This window comes from Miscanthus floridulus, chromosome 4 (assembly GCF_019320115.1).
Source record: "Miscanthus floridulus cultivar M001 chromosome 4, ASM1932011v1, whole genome shotgun sequence".
Classification (NCBI taxonomy): domain Eukaryota; kingdom Viridiplantae; phylum Streptophyta; class Magnoliopsida; order Poales; family Poaceae; genus Miscanthus; species Miscanthus floridulus.
In genome coordinates this window covers 58996503-59011302 of record NC_089583.1, presented here as the reverse complement: position 1 = coordinate 59011302, position 14800 = coordinate 58996503, and the positions used below count along the sequence as shown (strand labels likewise).

At 46.9% G+C, this 14800-nt stretch overlaps 1 protein-coding gene across 6 annotated transcripts; it reads right to left on the bottom strand.

Annotated features, from left to right (window-relative positions):
- Positions 1-4121: 4121 nt before the first annotated feature.
- On the bottom strand, positions 4122-7633 carry LOC136551528 (uncharacterized). 6 transcript variants are annotated; one of them, XR_010782598.1, is made up of 8 exons: positions 6898-7633; positions 6533-6724; positions 6324-6368; positions 6161-6247; positions 5884-5928; positions 5616-5727; positions 5449-5507; positions 4985-5345 (listed from the first exon to the last, which is right to left on the bottom strand). XR_010782598.1 is itself a non-coding variant. In XM_066543064.1 (7 exons), exons 1-6 carry the CDS (start codon positions 6948-6950, stop codon positions 5184-5186), a joined length of 639 nt encoding a protein of 212 aa, XP_066399161.1. In that variant the 5' UTR covers positions 6951-7633; the 3' UTR covers positions 4122-4506; positions 5179-5183. The 6 variants fall into 6 exon arrangements, 3 of the variants coding, with proteins under 3 accessions (XP_066399161.1, XP_066399159.1, XP_066399160.1); XM_066543064.1 differs by lacking the exon at positions 6533-6724 and adding an exon at positions 4122-4506 and having other exon boundaries at positions 5179-5345; positions 6161-6368; XM_066543062.1 differs by lacking the exon at positions 6533-6724 and adding an exon at positions 4122-4506 and having other exon boundaries at positions 5201-5345; positions 6161-6368.
- Positions 7634-14800: the final 7167 nt, after the last annotated feature.

Below are 14800 nucleotides of genomic sequence, written 5' to 3'. Positions count from 1 at the left end.
TGCTCAAGTCAACCGCAATACCGAGGACCATACCCTACACGCTTGTAGGACAGTACCACCAGGACATGTCAGAAGGGTGCACTGCAACCTTCCAGTCATGTCAGAACTCAAACAGTGTTGTGGGCGCCGTCATTTGCCATACCAGGCGAACATAGTAAAGCCTGTCACATACGTCTGACATAAACAATATTGTGGGCACCGACGACCGGCTTGTACCCGACAGCGTGGGCAACAAGACTTAGTATCACATGTACTCTCTCTCTCTCTCTCTCTTTTACTTCTAAGGCCATCCCCTTCACCTATAAAAGGGGATGCGCTCTCTCCCAACAGAGGACGATTTGATTCCAACTCTCTCTCTGCTTAGCTTTAGACATTTAGAGCACTCGAACAGCTCCATGGCTCTAGAACTCTAAAGCTACACAGAGCATACGTTCTAATACTTAGCGCACGTTGGAGCTCCTGTCACTCTTGACCCTTCGGTTCAGAGCCCGACCAGACCTTCGACACCCCCTTCTTATTCCCACTCGTTTGTAACACCACAACAAACTTCGAGTATCTGGGCTCAGAAATAAAGTCACCGACCGACTAGAACTGGACGTAGGGCACGTTGCCTGAACCAGTATAAACCATGTGTCATTGAGTGCTAGGCCACATCCGATCATAACGCATGGCAAAACTACAAATATTTACTTGTTGGTCACTTTTCGCACCGACACATAGCGACCGTTATTTAGGGACGGAGGGAGTAAACTAGATTAAAGCTCACATTAAAGCCATCATTATATGTCGTGCCATTTTACACATAATTTCATGGCAAACAAGCTTAGATGAAATAAGTTTGGCTAAAATGCTAGACTACAGATGTTCGGTTCCACAACCCACATATCATAGTTTGCTTTCACTCTTTACAAAATGACGACCAATCTCTAAGTCATTACAAAAGTTTTCCTCATTAGCTAGGATGTCCAAAACACATCGCCGTGAGCACTTTGTTCCAATCATTGGCTGCATGCATCAGTCTATTTTCAGCTATTTCCTCCCACCTGTAAATAAAAGTTCACATTCATCAAAAACACAACCTAAAACTTAATACTAGTTATAGAGATAAAAAAAAACACAGCCTAAAAGAACCAGAAGCTGACCAAACACAGACTATAAACATAAAAACAAAAAATAGAACATGACATCAAATTCAACCACATTGTGCATACATATCGTCAATTCCAATTGAGCATAACACTTCATGTAAGACAAGCAGCACCAATGGTAGTAAAGTGGTAGAGAGCACTTTACCAGAGTCTAATCCACGAGCTTGGTGAATTTGATGTCATGTTGTTGAGAAGGCGCCAAGTGCTTGGTGAATTAGACTTCTCGAGCTTGGTGAACTTTACCACGAGATTGTACTATGAAAATAAGGGCTCCTAGTGCTTGGTGAGAAGGCGCCAGTAGATGCTGCGGCTTTCTTAGGGCATCTGATATTTTAAATTAATATATGCATGGATCATTAGGAGCCCTTATTTTCATAGTACAATCTTATACTGACTTATTGTTAAAATGATTATAGCTTTGTAATATCTTTTGTCAAGCATGGATGATTTATTGGCTTGTGACAGCAATTTAATCTATTAATTACGAAAACTGTTGGATTGTCTTGTGTGCATGCTGTGAAGTGTGAATACAAGTCGAGAGTGGAAACCACAAATTTAGAGAAGCTGTCTAAATGTCAAATCAACATTTTTTATCAGGTAAATAAAAATCCAATTATTGTTTGGAGTAAATTGGTGACCATGATTAATTGCTTCACATACTTCAGCACACTGATGGAAAATTCACAAGTTTATTTTAGTATTAGTTACTCCGCTTTCAACTACCACTGCCACTTTGCAGTTTCAGATAACTGATTTCATCATGTCAGCATTTGGGAAGAAGCTTGAAGGTAAATATATGACTGCTATAGGTTTTTATGTGCTCAGGGCTCATAGTTATAAGTACCTGACAAAAATTCCACTTCAAGCTCGAGTAAGAGCAACTCCACCATATCCCTTTCCTCTTTCCCTAAATATCTAGTATAGGAGATTGAGAAAACCAAACTATAGTATATAGGAGATATGTACTCTAGCAGAATGAAAAAACCTCCTCGCCTATAATATGTGGGACCCCGTATCAACAGCAAAATCTCTTCTCTTTCCTTTCTCCCATCTCCCTCTCGACGAAGACCGCACGGGCACATGGCCGGCCGCACGGGGCAGCACGCGGCTTCCCGGTGCAGTGCAGGGCGCATCGGCTTGCACACGTCCAAGGTGATGCCGGCTCACGGCGCGGAGGCCGGCTCGTGGCAGCGACGTGGAGATCCGGCTCCAACGTGGTGGTGCCAGTAGCATGGCCGCCCGTGCGCTCCGGCGTGTTAGCATGGTGACCTGCCGCTCTAGCGCAGTGGCAATGGCGCAGTGACCTGCACGCTCCAGCGTTGCAGCGCTTGTCAGACCGGCAATTCTACCAGCACCAGTAGTGGCTCCGACATGTCGTGGCAAGGGAAGGAAGAAAGGGGATTGCAAAAAAAATTCTGCTTGTTCCCTTTCTTTGAGGGATCGAGGGTGTTTTTCTCAATTGAGAAAGAAAAAAATAGGGAAAGGGGATGGGAAAAGGGATCTGCTTAAGGCCCTGTTCGGTTTCCGAGGAATGACGTCCCAGAACCGTTCCTGCCAGGATTGACCATATATTTTCTATAGGGCCGGAAGCATTTCTGGTCAGGATTAACCGGGAACGGTGTAAACGAATGGAGCCTAAGTGGGTATTTTTCAATCCCCTTTATGTCTGGGTACAGGGAAATGGGGTCACATAGTCTCAACTGGTTGCTGTGATACTTGCCGTTGGTTTGAATTTCCTGTCAGCCATAAATTGTTCGCTTATGTTGAAATTTAGCTTATGCTGACATGTTGTGAGAGGAAAACACTGTTTTATGGCTGAAAAATAACTCAAGCGAACATGGTGAATTTGTGGCTGGATTCGTTTTTCTTCTTGGAATAATGTTGATGTTCACTGGCAGGTGACTATGGTTAATCATTAACTTCCATGTTCTTTGTCTGGGTGTGTATTACTAGTACCTTGCGAAATAACAGAGTTTGATATTGCAAATGACAGTAGCTATGCATGAACTAAGTTGAATTTTATATGCCAAATTACTTAATTCATGCCATTGCAGCAAACTGGAAGTTGTGACCAGAGATTCACCGAAATGTTTCTCATTCAAGATCAATAGTTCTTAGTAATTGATTATTTGTTGTTGCTCTATTTTCTCATGTAGGCATGCAACCAGAAAATCTACAACAGAGCAACTCCAACAGCTTGTTATTCTTGTTTTTTAGGCTATTTTAGAATTTATATAGTAAAAAGTAGACTCCAACAGATATGTTATTTGGCTTTGTAAAATAGAAAGATTACTATCCTTTGATTTTCTGTGGCCACGTAAAGCCAACCACGGGCGCTAGCAATCTAAAGACGAGAAATAATATGGTTGTTGTCCACCTCTTCTTTTTTGAGAAGTTTTATATTTTATAAAATGACTAAAATATAGAATTTGGCTACTAATTTTAGCCAAACCCTTGGAGTTGCTCTTAGGCCAAAGTGGAGGACTTGACACAGGAGTTATTGAAAGGGTTAGGAAGTATGGAGAGGCAAAAACGTGGGACGAGGCAGGGGGGAGGGGGGAGGGGAGGGGGGGGGAGGGGGAGTCACGCTGATTTTTTGCTGGAAAGAAGGGCAGCACTCCGTTTCATTAGGACAAAAAAAAGCGGGATCTGTGAGAGCCGTCCAGGTTTTCTTTCAATTTTTTTCAAACTTAAAAAGCTGGGTCTCGTGTCAGCATGTTGGATTTTTTATGTATGGCTTACAATATTTGTCATTGTGATTATTTATCACCTCTATGTGTGGAAATACTATTAATATATTTAGTTGATAATTAATAATGAACTCGAGGAATTTGTACTTAGGTGCCGAGGATATTTGTGCTGGAATACACTATCGATGAATAATTTAGATCGACTCTACTGGAATATATATTATGTACACACGTATTTTGCCCAGCTACAGCACAATGGAAGAGCTGGATTTGTTTTGGAGGATCGGCTCTGTAGGCTGTTGACCCACATAATTAGATTGGAATTGATCTCACATATACAATCTAATTATGACACATGACTCACATATGTGTGCAAGGGACTAATATATTTTAGACTCGAAATAATGGCCAGCCGTCTGATCGATCGTGGTTGGTGACATGGTTCAGGAGTCACAATTTCTCGGAACACTGGTGTTACAATACCTAGAAGTGGAGTCTATAAATAGGTCCCACGCTCTAGCCTCATAATGCATTGTGAGAGGCACCATGGAAAAGGCAAAGGAATTGAAGGTGGACCGAGTAGCCCCCAAACCCTTCAATCATGTTGATGTTCCACTAACAACTTGATGACATTTGTACAAGTCCCTCCGTTTTACATGGATATTTCCCTTGCAACCAAAGCCACACATATTGTCAGACAATTTATTGGTGGCAATATAGTTACATATTGTCACCATTTTATAGAAATGTTGCAATACTTTTATTCATGGCGATATAGTTACATATTGTCACCATTTTATAGAAATGTTGCAATACGATCTACCTATTGCATCCAAATCAGTGTCTCGTGGCATTAGATTGCAAATCTAGAAGTGCATGAACCCCCACTGTGACAGATCTAAAGCCTTGTTTAGTTCCAAAAACTTTTCCCAAAAAGTGCTACAATAGCTATCACATCGAATCTTGCGATACGTGCATGGAGCATTAAATGTAGACGAAAAAAAAAAACTAATTGCACAGTTTGGTTGGAAATCACAAGACGAACGTTTTGAGCCTAATTAGTTCATGATTGAATACTAATTGCCAAATAAAAACGAAAGTGCTACAGTAGCCAAATTTCCAAATTTCATCCAACTAAACACAGCCTAAGTCAAACCAAATTAACTTTTATCAAACTGAGAAAAGAATGTTAACAATCATGGCACTAGTGCAAATAATGATCATAAGAGCAAGTATAATAGCAGGCTGTAAACTGATTAAATACTGAGGTGGAGGAGAGAGGGAAGGAGAGAGAGAGGAGAAGTGGGCTGTAAAAATACGTATAGTGGAACATCATTAACTGTATTTAGTGCATAGCCCTACATTCGACAGTTCTTATTCTTTGATGTTTTCCAGATTGAATTCCGGTCCACATATGCAAAGAAACCAGTACGTCTGTGACACCAGCATTGGCAGCCAGTGAGTGAGCCCTTGCCATGGCATCATCCTTCTCCAGACACACAGCACGCTGAAAAACATGGCATGAGGCATAACCATATAAGGGAAAAAACTGCGAGACTGATCAAGGTATCCTTGTAATGAGCATGCATTTTGAGAAAACAAACAAGAACCTCATATGGGTCCATGCCAGAAGTTGATTTGAAGAACAAGTCCAAGCATGAATTCTCCACTACAAAAGACCAGATAGGTTAATTCAATTCAGGAACAAGGAGAGAGTAAGAAATATTACAATCATCTTACAGAATTCTGTGTGCTGCATATAATTGTTTCAGGTTACCTAAATTGACTTCTGAAGATACATTTCCAACAGCATGGAGTAGAGCAACAGTTCCACAAGCATTTCCCAATGATTCAATCTGTTTTATAAAGTAAACCTGGTCCTGTGTTTCCTGTGTTACACAAGGCAGCATGAAACACCATGCACAATAAAGGGATATGAACAACTCGATATAAAACTATCAGGGATTTTTATGATGGAGAAATCAACTGTAAACCATACGTGAGGAATGAAAAAAATGGCATCTACAAGGAACACAATTGTTCACCTTTTCTCCAGAAAATAAGAGTTGTTCTGAAGGATAACTTGCATCCTGCAGTGGAACAAGAGCGCACCTCAGTAAAAAACTGAAACTCCCTTACTAAGCTCATAAATATGAAAACAACTTTTATATGTGCATTCCACATTAAAAGAGCCACACTCGTATATTTGGATGAGTTGGGTTACATATGCAGCATTTTTTTTAAAGACATATGCAACATAATAAAAATTGTTTAGGCACTCATTGTTCATCACTCAACACTACCAGCAATCACTACTGTCACCTCGTCTGAGGTTACACACTTATACAGCACAATCAAATGTGAGGCTTGGTGAAACTGCACTCCAACAGGTGTAGCCCCAGCTATACCCTGCAAAACGTTCCATATAACATCTTTCTGAAGCCTGAACTGAATAAATTCTTCCGAAAACAAAAGAACAACTAACCAATCCTGGCGCATACAAATGATGAGCAAGTCACCTTTAGCTGTTCTGTCATTGCAAAAACACACTAACAAATCAAGCAAGCATATGCTATTTCGTGGCACAAAAAAATAAACAAAAATGTTGCAGTCTTGGCTCAACTTAATGAATTCTGCTACGACTATAGGACTGAAATCATCATATTATTAGAAAAAAAATCAAATCTAACATACTCAAAATGAATGCCATTGCTGCTGCTACTTGGCAGCAGATCTGATCCAAATCAAACGCAGATATTGATTAGCTACTTGGAACAAGGGGAAGGCGACAGATAAGCTGTAAATTCACTGCTTCCTTCCATTCCGATCTGGACTGTCTGGATACATCCCCATCTGATGGCCCTGCAGCCAGCATTCGTCCCCAACCTAACTAGCCAATAATTTGCACCATTTCAATTTTCAGTTGAACCAACGCTTTATAGCATGTGAGAAACCTAACTAGGCAATAATTTGCATATCATCCAGAATTAGCAAATCTGATTTGAGGTTGGGAGAGCAGATCTGAAAGGGAGGTTGGGAGAGAGAGAGAGAGAGGGCACCTCGTCATACGGGCGGGTTGGTGCGGCTTGGCCCCGTGCGGTGGTGGTGGCATGGGTGCCGGTGCCGGAGAGGGCACTGGGGCGCGAGCCTCTGGGGGCCGCTGGGGGGCAGCGGCGACGCAGGTGTCCTGATGGCCTTGGGGGCGGTGGCTCGGACGTCGAGGAGGTTATTGGTGGTGGCGGCGCGGGCTTCGGGAAGGGCTCCGGAGCGGCGGCGCGGGTGTCGTAGAGGTCTTCGGGGGTCCAGGAGGTCCCCGGGGCCGGCGGCTTTGGCTTCGAGGACGGCCCGGGGAAGGCAGTGCGGCCGTCCGGGAGGGCGCTGGGGGTGGCGGCGTGGGTGCGAACTCAGAGGAGCCCTCGGGGCGGCAGCATGCGTGCGAGCTCAGAGGAGCCCTCAGGGCGGCGACGGATGTGAGTGGAGGAAGACCTAGGGGCGGCGGTGGCGCAAATGGGGAGCGGCCCGCGCCCAGTCGGGCTGCAGGTGGCCAGCGGGCCTGCTCGCAGCGCCGCGCTAGCACCGCGCCGCCGCGCCACCTCGGCATGGGGGCCCGCAGGCCATGACGCTGGGGTCGCCGCGCCGCCGTGCCGAGCTGGGCCACCGCGCCTGGGCCCTCCTGTGCCACTAAGAGAAGAGCGGGGAGGAGAGCGGAGACGAGAGAGAGAGAGAGAGAGAGAGGGAGAGACGAATGTGGATGCGCGAGAGGGAGTTAGGGTTCTAAATTTTTTTTCTCGGATCGAAAAGAGTGGCCCGAGGAAAAGAGTGGCCCGAGGTATTCTGCTATATATACAGCGGGTATTTGTAGGGGTGGCTGGTGATTTAGCCGTCCCTATAAATGATATAGCATGGGCGGTTATTACCAGCCGCCCCCTATAAATCGACTTATTTATAGGGGCGGCTCGTATTATCAGCTGTCTCTACTGTGTCATTTGTAGGGACGCCTGTTGTGCTGGAGCCCGACTATGGCACTGTAGGGGCGACTCCAATGCCAGTTGTCCCTAAAAAGAAAAAGTGTCGTTGTTACAAATTATTTTTCACGTAGTGGTAGAACCTAAACACGTAGTCGCTATGACCAGTTGACGTGGTATATCTCTGCACACAAACATTGCTTGGAGCGACGGTGAGTTGAAGCTTTTTGGGGTGGAGTATCAGGCCCACCGCCTTCACAACGATGACGGCGGCGAGCACGGTGTCCACCAGAGCCACCACAGACCGCGTGAAGAACAGGCAGCGGAACCACAAGGTATTGCACACGCCCTCATTATCGCCGCCGCTGTCTAGATCTCCCATGTATATATGAACTATATATGAGTATATGTATATATATTTTTCCCAGCTAATCTATATCTTAATCTGGATCATCGACGATGGCTAGATTGGGTGTACAATGAACACGCAGTTCGTACGCACCCGGGCCACTTCTCGTTCTCGAGCTAGCTATTTATATATATACTAGCATTCCATCGCCTGGCGGTCGACTCGCCCCGTTGAATCGTCATATGTGCGTGCAAGTGCAATATAATCATGACATTGATAAAGTAGCTGATGGGATGCAATAGCAAGTAAGTACATGATGATTATATTCTCTTCTTTCGAAAAGAAAAAGAAAAGAAAAAGACAGACCGGATCGATCGGATTTAACTTTTCCTTTAACGTAACACAGGGTACTTTAGACTTTATTCTGTGTTTTACTTTGTTGCCTTTGGGTTTGTTTTTGTTTTCCTTTGGAGTCTACACTCCCTCAGATCATTTACAATATTATATATATGATAAATTTTATAAAGGTCGGAAAAAACATGAGTCATCCATCGTGCGAGATCGGACGGTGGAAAAATAGGAGGTACCCAACTGAAAATATCTGAACATACTAAATAGGTGGAGATAGTACCAAATTATGTGGGGATAGTACTAAATTATGTGAGGCTAGATCTGTTTTTTATTTTATATTTTATTTTCGAATAAGAGTAAATCAGTCATTTTATCAATCAAGAGCATTCATGCCGCGCCACTTCCGGCCATTCGCATTGCGCCGTGCCGCGATAGGATACTTGCGTCGAGCCGCCGCCGCCCTCCTGCCCCACCACTTGCCACTCGCGCCGCCCTGTGCGTCTGCAGGACACTCGTGGCGCACCGTGGAGGAGAGGAAAGCTTGCACGAAGCCATGAAGCGATGGAGTAAGCTAAGTCGGGACGCTGCGGAGGGGGTCCAAGATCGTCTTCTTCATTGCCTTCGCCTGGACGCTGCTGCCCATCATGCTCATCCACTTCGCACCTGGGCCACGCATGACGCCAGCCCGTTGGATTCTCCACCACCGGAGATCTCGGCAGCTGCCGGCGCGGCTACGCCGGAGCCACAGTCGCCCGTGGGCTGCCCACGCCAGACGTCATAAGCGTTGGGCTGCTGGCGCTGGACAGGACGTCCGGCCACACCGTGTCCGTCAGTCCGTGCATAGCTTCAGGAACGTCAACCTCGCCGCCTCCCCCTTTGCAACAACCAACAAACACGAATCCTACAGATTAGTAGCCCACCATTGCTGGTGCAGCTTGGGGCTCGGCTACAGCATGCGAGTCTGGACGTCGCTCATTCACTTTTGGAGTTCAAAAGGTATAGTTGTGATCTGATACTTCTCACGAAAACAGCACCCCGCTGCACCCTGCTGTGACTGAGCACGCACAGACGCACGTGTTGGCAGCCGTATTACTAAAATACCCTCTATACTATATTTCTTAATTAATTATTTAGAAAATAGAAAAAGATGAAAGAATCTATAAGTACCAGGGTACTTTCCCGACCATTGTAAAAGATCTCCCCCTCTCTCTCTCTCTCTCTCTCTATATATATATATATATATATATATATATATATATATATATATATATATATATATATATATATATATATATATATATATATATATATACACACACACACGCAACCAACGGCGATTTTTTCTCATAACACATAATAATTTGCGTACAAGAGGGGGAAAGAGCTTCACAAAATCACAACCACACGGCCTTTCGGCGTTATTACAAGTTATAAAAACGTACGACGAAAGTCTATTTCAGCTCCACGATAATCTAGTTGTGGGTTGGAGCTAATACATTCCATGTTACCCGACAACGAGCGCTGCTTCCCCGCTGTCGAGCCAGATCCGCTGGTGTTGGAGCTGTACGTGTGCTCGGGGCCTCCCGCATGGGTTGACCCAATGCTGGAGGAGCTTGCCGCCATGCTCATCACGAGCACCCCAGCAGGAGCTCCAGCGCCTGAGTGCTCGACTGCTCCAGTGGCCGCCTCTTAGGAAGTGGACGCATTGCTGGTGGATACTCATTCTTCGGCGAAGACTACATAGTGGATGATGAACTCGTCTCTGTCGTCACATGTGCACGGCACTACTACACAAAATCTTTTACACAGCGTTTACCAAATTGGCTCCGAGGCGGTTGGCCTGGTTGCCCGCCTCGGTTATTCGAGGCAGGGTAGCCAGGCCAACAACCGCCTCGGTTAATCATGAACCGAGGTGTGCACTGTAGCGAAACTGCCTCGTTAATGCTTATTAACCGAGGTGGTCGCCATAATCCAACTGCCTCAGTTAATCGATTAACCGAGGCGTTTGTTCTAAAGCCACCACCTCAGTTAATAGGTGATTAACCGAGGCGGTTTCCCTATAGTGCCCGCTTCGGTTTAGTCTAAGCTATAAATACAGCTGCACACACCCTTCTTCCCCACAGCTCCTCCATTTTTTTAGGTTTTGACCTCAAAACCCTAAAAAGTGACCATTTTCTAGGGGGGAGAGGTTTTGCCCTTAATTTGTTGTAGGGGGGCACCGCAAGAGGTTGATTCTCGCTCTCAAACCCTCAATCTTCTCTCTTTTCCATGATTTGGGTGCTTTTTCTCAAGATCTAGATCTATATGGATGAGAGAGAAATCAGATCTAGAGCTACCCAGCTATCTTTTTTCGTACTGCTCTGCTTATATGCGCCATTTTCGCTATTTGTGTGTGCAAGGTTGTCGGGTACCATAAAACGGGGTACCCCGAGCGTACATAAAAAAGAGTCACTTAAATTCCATCAACAACAAAGCCAGAAGGTGAGCCATGGGTTCACCACCAGCCCCGTCCAAGCCCACCGGCTCTCCGCCTCGCCTGAGGCCTCGCACGGGAGGTCTCGACACCCTGACGAAATCTTCGTCTCGCACGAGGCCTCTCGCGAGAGGCCTCGGCAAGGATCCCAATCTCCGTCTCACCCGAGGCCCCGTGCGTACAGCCTCGAATGAGACAGCTATTCTCCGTATCGCCCGAGGCTGGCTTGTCAATAACCCGTCGCTCCCACCTCAACCAGTCTTCCCGACAACATGTCACGTCCTATTAATGCGTCAACCACTCCCGCAATCTCAGCCGGACGACAGCTCGACACCACGGAATGGCCGACGGGACAAGGAGTCGTATCAACACCATACCGGCTAAGACAAGACACGGTGGGAATTACCAGCCACTGTGTTCTGGCGATGTGCCCACGATCAGCGCCGGCGCTACGCTGTGCCCCGTAACACCCGCCCCGAAGACAACGCGGCATGGGAAGTCTGGCCCGGGTCATCATCGCCTCCGAACCAGCGTGCCAGACCGACCGCTCCCTCCGAGCCTCGGCAACCTACATTAGGGCCACGGCCATCTCGAGATTCACGTCTGCCGAGACCCCCACCATGGTTCGGCCTTGGCACCAACCGAGCCTCGGCCTCATGCGCAGTCAACCGATAGCGACCCGCACGCTGACCGCCGCGCCCGCTTCGAGGTAGCCCTGGAGCTCCCATGACGCACAGGATCAGATGTGACCAGCACGCTGCCCCAGCGCTCCAAGGACGGACCACTCCGACGACCACGCCGCCATAGGAACAGGCTATAGGGCTCGGACACGCCGCCTCCGTTCGCACGACGCCGTATAGTTAGCACACGTACTACCCTGGTCCTCCCTTCAACTATAAAAGGAAAGGACTTGGGCCATTTCTGGAGGAGGAACACAGGCACACACAAAGACAACACCCTATAACACGCATACTCCCTCGCTGTCTGAGAGCAACGTCTCAAGCAGCCCACATCACTCCATGCCGAGACCTAGGACTAGCTCCCTCTCTCACCCAGCTTGTAACCCCCTACTACAAGCACCTCGATGTAAGGAATATAAGATCGATCTCTCAGACTGGATGTAGGGCACCGATTGCCTGAACCAGTATAAGCCTTGTGTCTCTTTGCATCACCATCCAAGATCGGGAACACGCAGTACAAATTTACTAGTTGGTTGAGGACCCCCCGGTCCAAAACACCGACAGTTGGCGTGCCAGGTAGGGGCAGTCTGCGTGTCAGTTTCGTCATCCCAACAAGTTCCGGATGGCAGACCCCGTACGACCACTGCATCTCAGCACAATGGTCTGGTTTGGGAGCCTAGAGTTCATATCTCTAGGGCATGAGTACGGCATGGTACTCCTCACACCCCGAGCCCCGCCTGCCGACAATGACGTCACACACCGACAGCCCAGGCGCAGGCGGCGCCCGGGCGGCCGCTCTCGCCAGGCACGACGCGAGCAAGATCACCCCGATGCTACGCGAACCTAGGGTGACTCGCCGCTCTCCGCCGGTATCCTACGACCAGCTGTTGGCGCAAGGTCCCTGGTTAGGGACCTATCTAGCCTGAGCCTGGACAAGGGAAAAACGCCGGTGGCGCCCGGCGACGCCCCGACATCAAGCTTCGCTCCACCACTCCCTGAGGAGCCAACTCCAGCGGAGCAAAGCCCGGCGACGGAACCCTCCCCATACCCCTTCGGGTTGAGAAATGCCGCCACCTCCTACACTTATTAATGGAGACGGGGATCCCGATCTTCCATCAGGTGATGGTAACTATCGTTGTGGCAGAGAATGACACACCGATCCGGCTTCAGATCGAAAGATCGAACCCTACAATCTTAGCACCACAGCTCCTCTGGTTATCAACCGAGTCACGGACCAGGTTGACCTCGCCAAGAAGGCTAATCCCTGCCTGCGCAACGAAGAACACAAGCAAGAACAAGAAAGATCGCAACCAAATTGCAGATGTATGATTAATCTCACGAGTTGGGGTCTCACAAACCGAAGAACGGCGAAACTGTTTCTTAATAGAATAATCTAAGCAAAACCCAAACCCTAATGGAGGGGCGGCGGCTGTTTATGAAGACTCTAGGGTCGTGCAAGACCCCTGGACGCGCCCCTAATGGGCCCAAACTCGATACACGGTCCAACGGACCAAAAGACGGTGTCGCAGCACCCTGGTAGATTCTGGACGCTGACTTGTTTCGACGATTCCCGTTGATTCCGAACAGCTTTTGACGTGAAACCACTTGGATTGGCTTCCTTATCAAATTAGCTTTCCATCCATATGTGGATCATCGAAAACGGAGTCCGGATGCGTCCTGGGCGACCAGTTTAAGGCAGACTGGTCCTGGAGGCCGAGGCAGACTCGAATTCGTGTTGGACTGGGCCTCCGGCTTGTGTTGGACGTCCTTGCTGGTCATCATCACCTCCTCCACGTCCTCTTAGTCCCTCTTGACCCTCTCCAATGTTCCTAAGCAAGATAACATCATTAGGTAGTAGTCTATTCTCAAAAGTATGAAAAGGATCGCTTAAGAACGAGCTCACCTGTAAATTTAGTTGACGCATTCGAGCCCGGGTCATTGGACCTTGCATGACGGTTGAAGGATCAGCTGTTACATCCAAAGGAGTGATGTCCTCATCATCCTCCCCCTCTTGAATTGGAGTCGTCCTCGACTCAAGCTCATCTTCTTCTCCCAAATAAGGTTTCAAATCTGCAATGTTAAATGTGGGACTAACCCCGAACTCGGGTGGCAACTCAAGTTTGTATGCATTATCATTTATTTTCTCAAGAATCTTATAAGGACCAGCTGCTCTTGGCATTAATTTAGACTTACGTAGTTCAGGAAATCTATCTTTTCTTAAATGTAACCAAACCAAATCACCCGGTTCAAGTTTAATCTCTTTTCTACCTTTACTACCAGCAATTCTATACTTTTCATTCATGCTTTCAATATTTGCTTTAGTTGTTTCATGCAACTTACGAATAAAATCAGCACGCTCTCTAGCATCACTATGTATTCTCTCAGTGGTAGGTAAAGGCAAAAGATCAATAGGAGCACGGGGGTTAAAACCATACACTACCTGAAAAGGACTTACCTTGGTGGTGGAATGTTCCGCCCTGTTATATGCAAACTCCACATGTGGCAAACACTCTTCCCACATCTTCAAATTGCGCTTCAAAATGGCTCTCAACATGGTGGACAATGTTCGATTCACAACCTCAGTTTGCCCATCAGTTTGGGGATGACATGTTGTAGAAAACAGCAGCTTGGTCCCCAATTTATTCCATAATGTGCGCCAAAAATGACTCAAGAATTTTGCATCACGATCTGAAACAATAGTAGAAGGCATACCATGCAAGCGAACAATTTCTTGAAAGAAAAGGTCAGCAATATGAACAGCATCGTCGCTCTTATGACAAGGAATAAAATGTGCCATCTTAGAAAAACGATCAACCACCACAAAAATACTATCCCTCCCCCTCTTAGTCTTTGGCAATCCCAACACAAAATCCATAGATATATCTGCCCAAGGAGTAGAAGGAACAGGAAGAGGCATATACAAACCATGTGGGTTCAAACGCGACTTAGCTTTTTGACATGTGGCACACCGAGCCACGTACCGCTCCACATCACGCCTCATCCTAGGCCAAAAGAAGTGTGTGGACAGCACCTCCTCCGTCTTCTTGGCACCAAAATGTCCCATCAATCCGCCTCCATGTGCCTCCTGCAACAACAAAAGACGGACGGAACCAACTGGAATGCATAGGCGGTTAGCTCTAAACA

Coding starts and splice junctions, on each gene's coding strand:
- LOC136551528 (XM_066543062.1), bottom strand. CDS start 6,950: ATGCCACCACCACCGCACGGGGCCAAGCCGCACCAACCCGCCCGTATG. Junction 5,728..5,883: donor TCTTATTTTCTGGAGAAAAG/GTGAACAATTGT, acceptor TGTGTAACACAG/GAAACACAGGACCAGGTTTA. Junction 5,346..5,448: donor CTGGCATGGACCCATATGAG/GTTCTTGTTTGT, acceptor CATGTTTTTCAG/CGTGCTGTGTGTCTGGAGAA.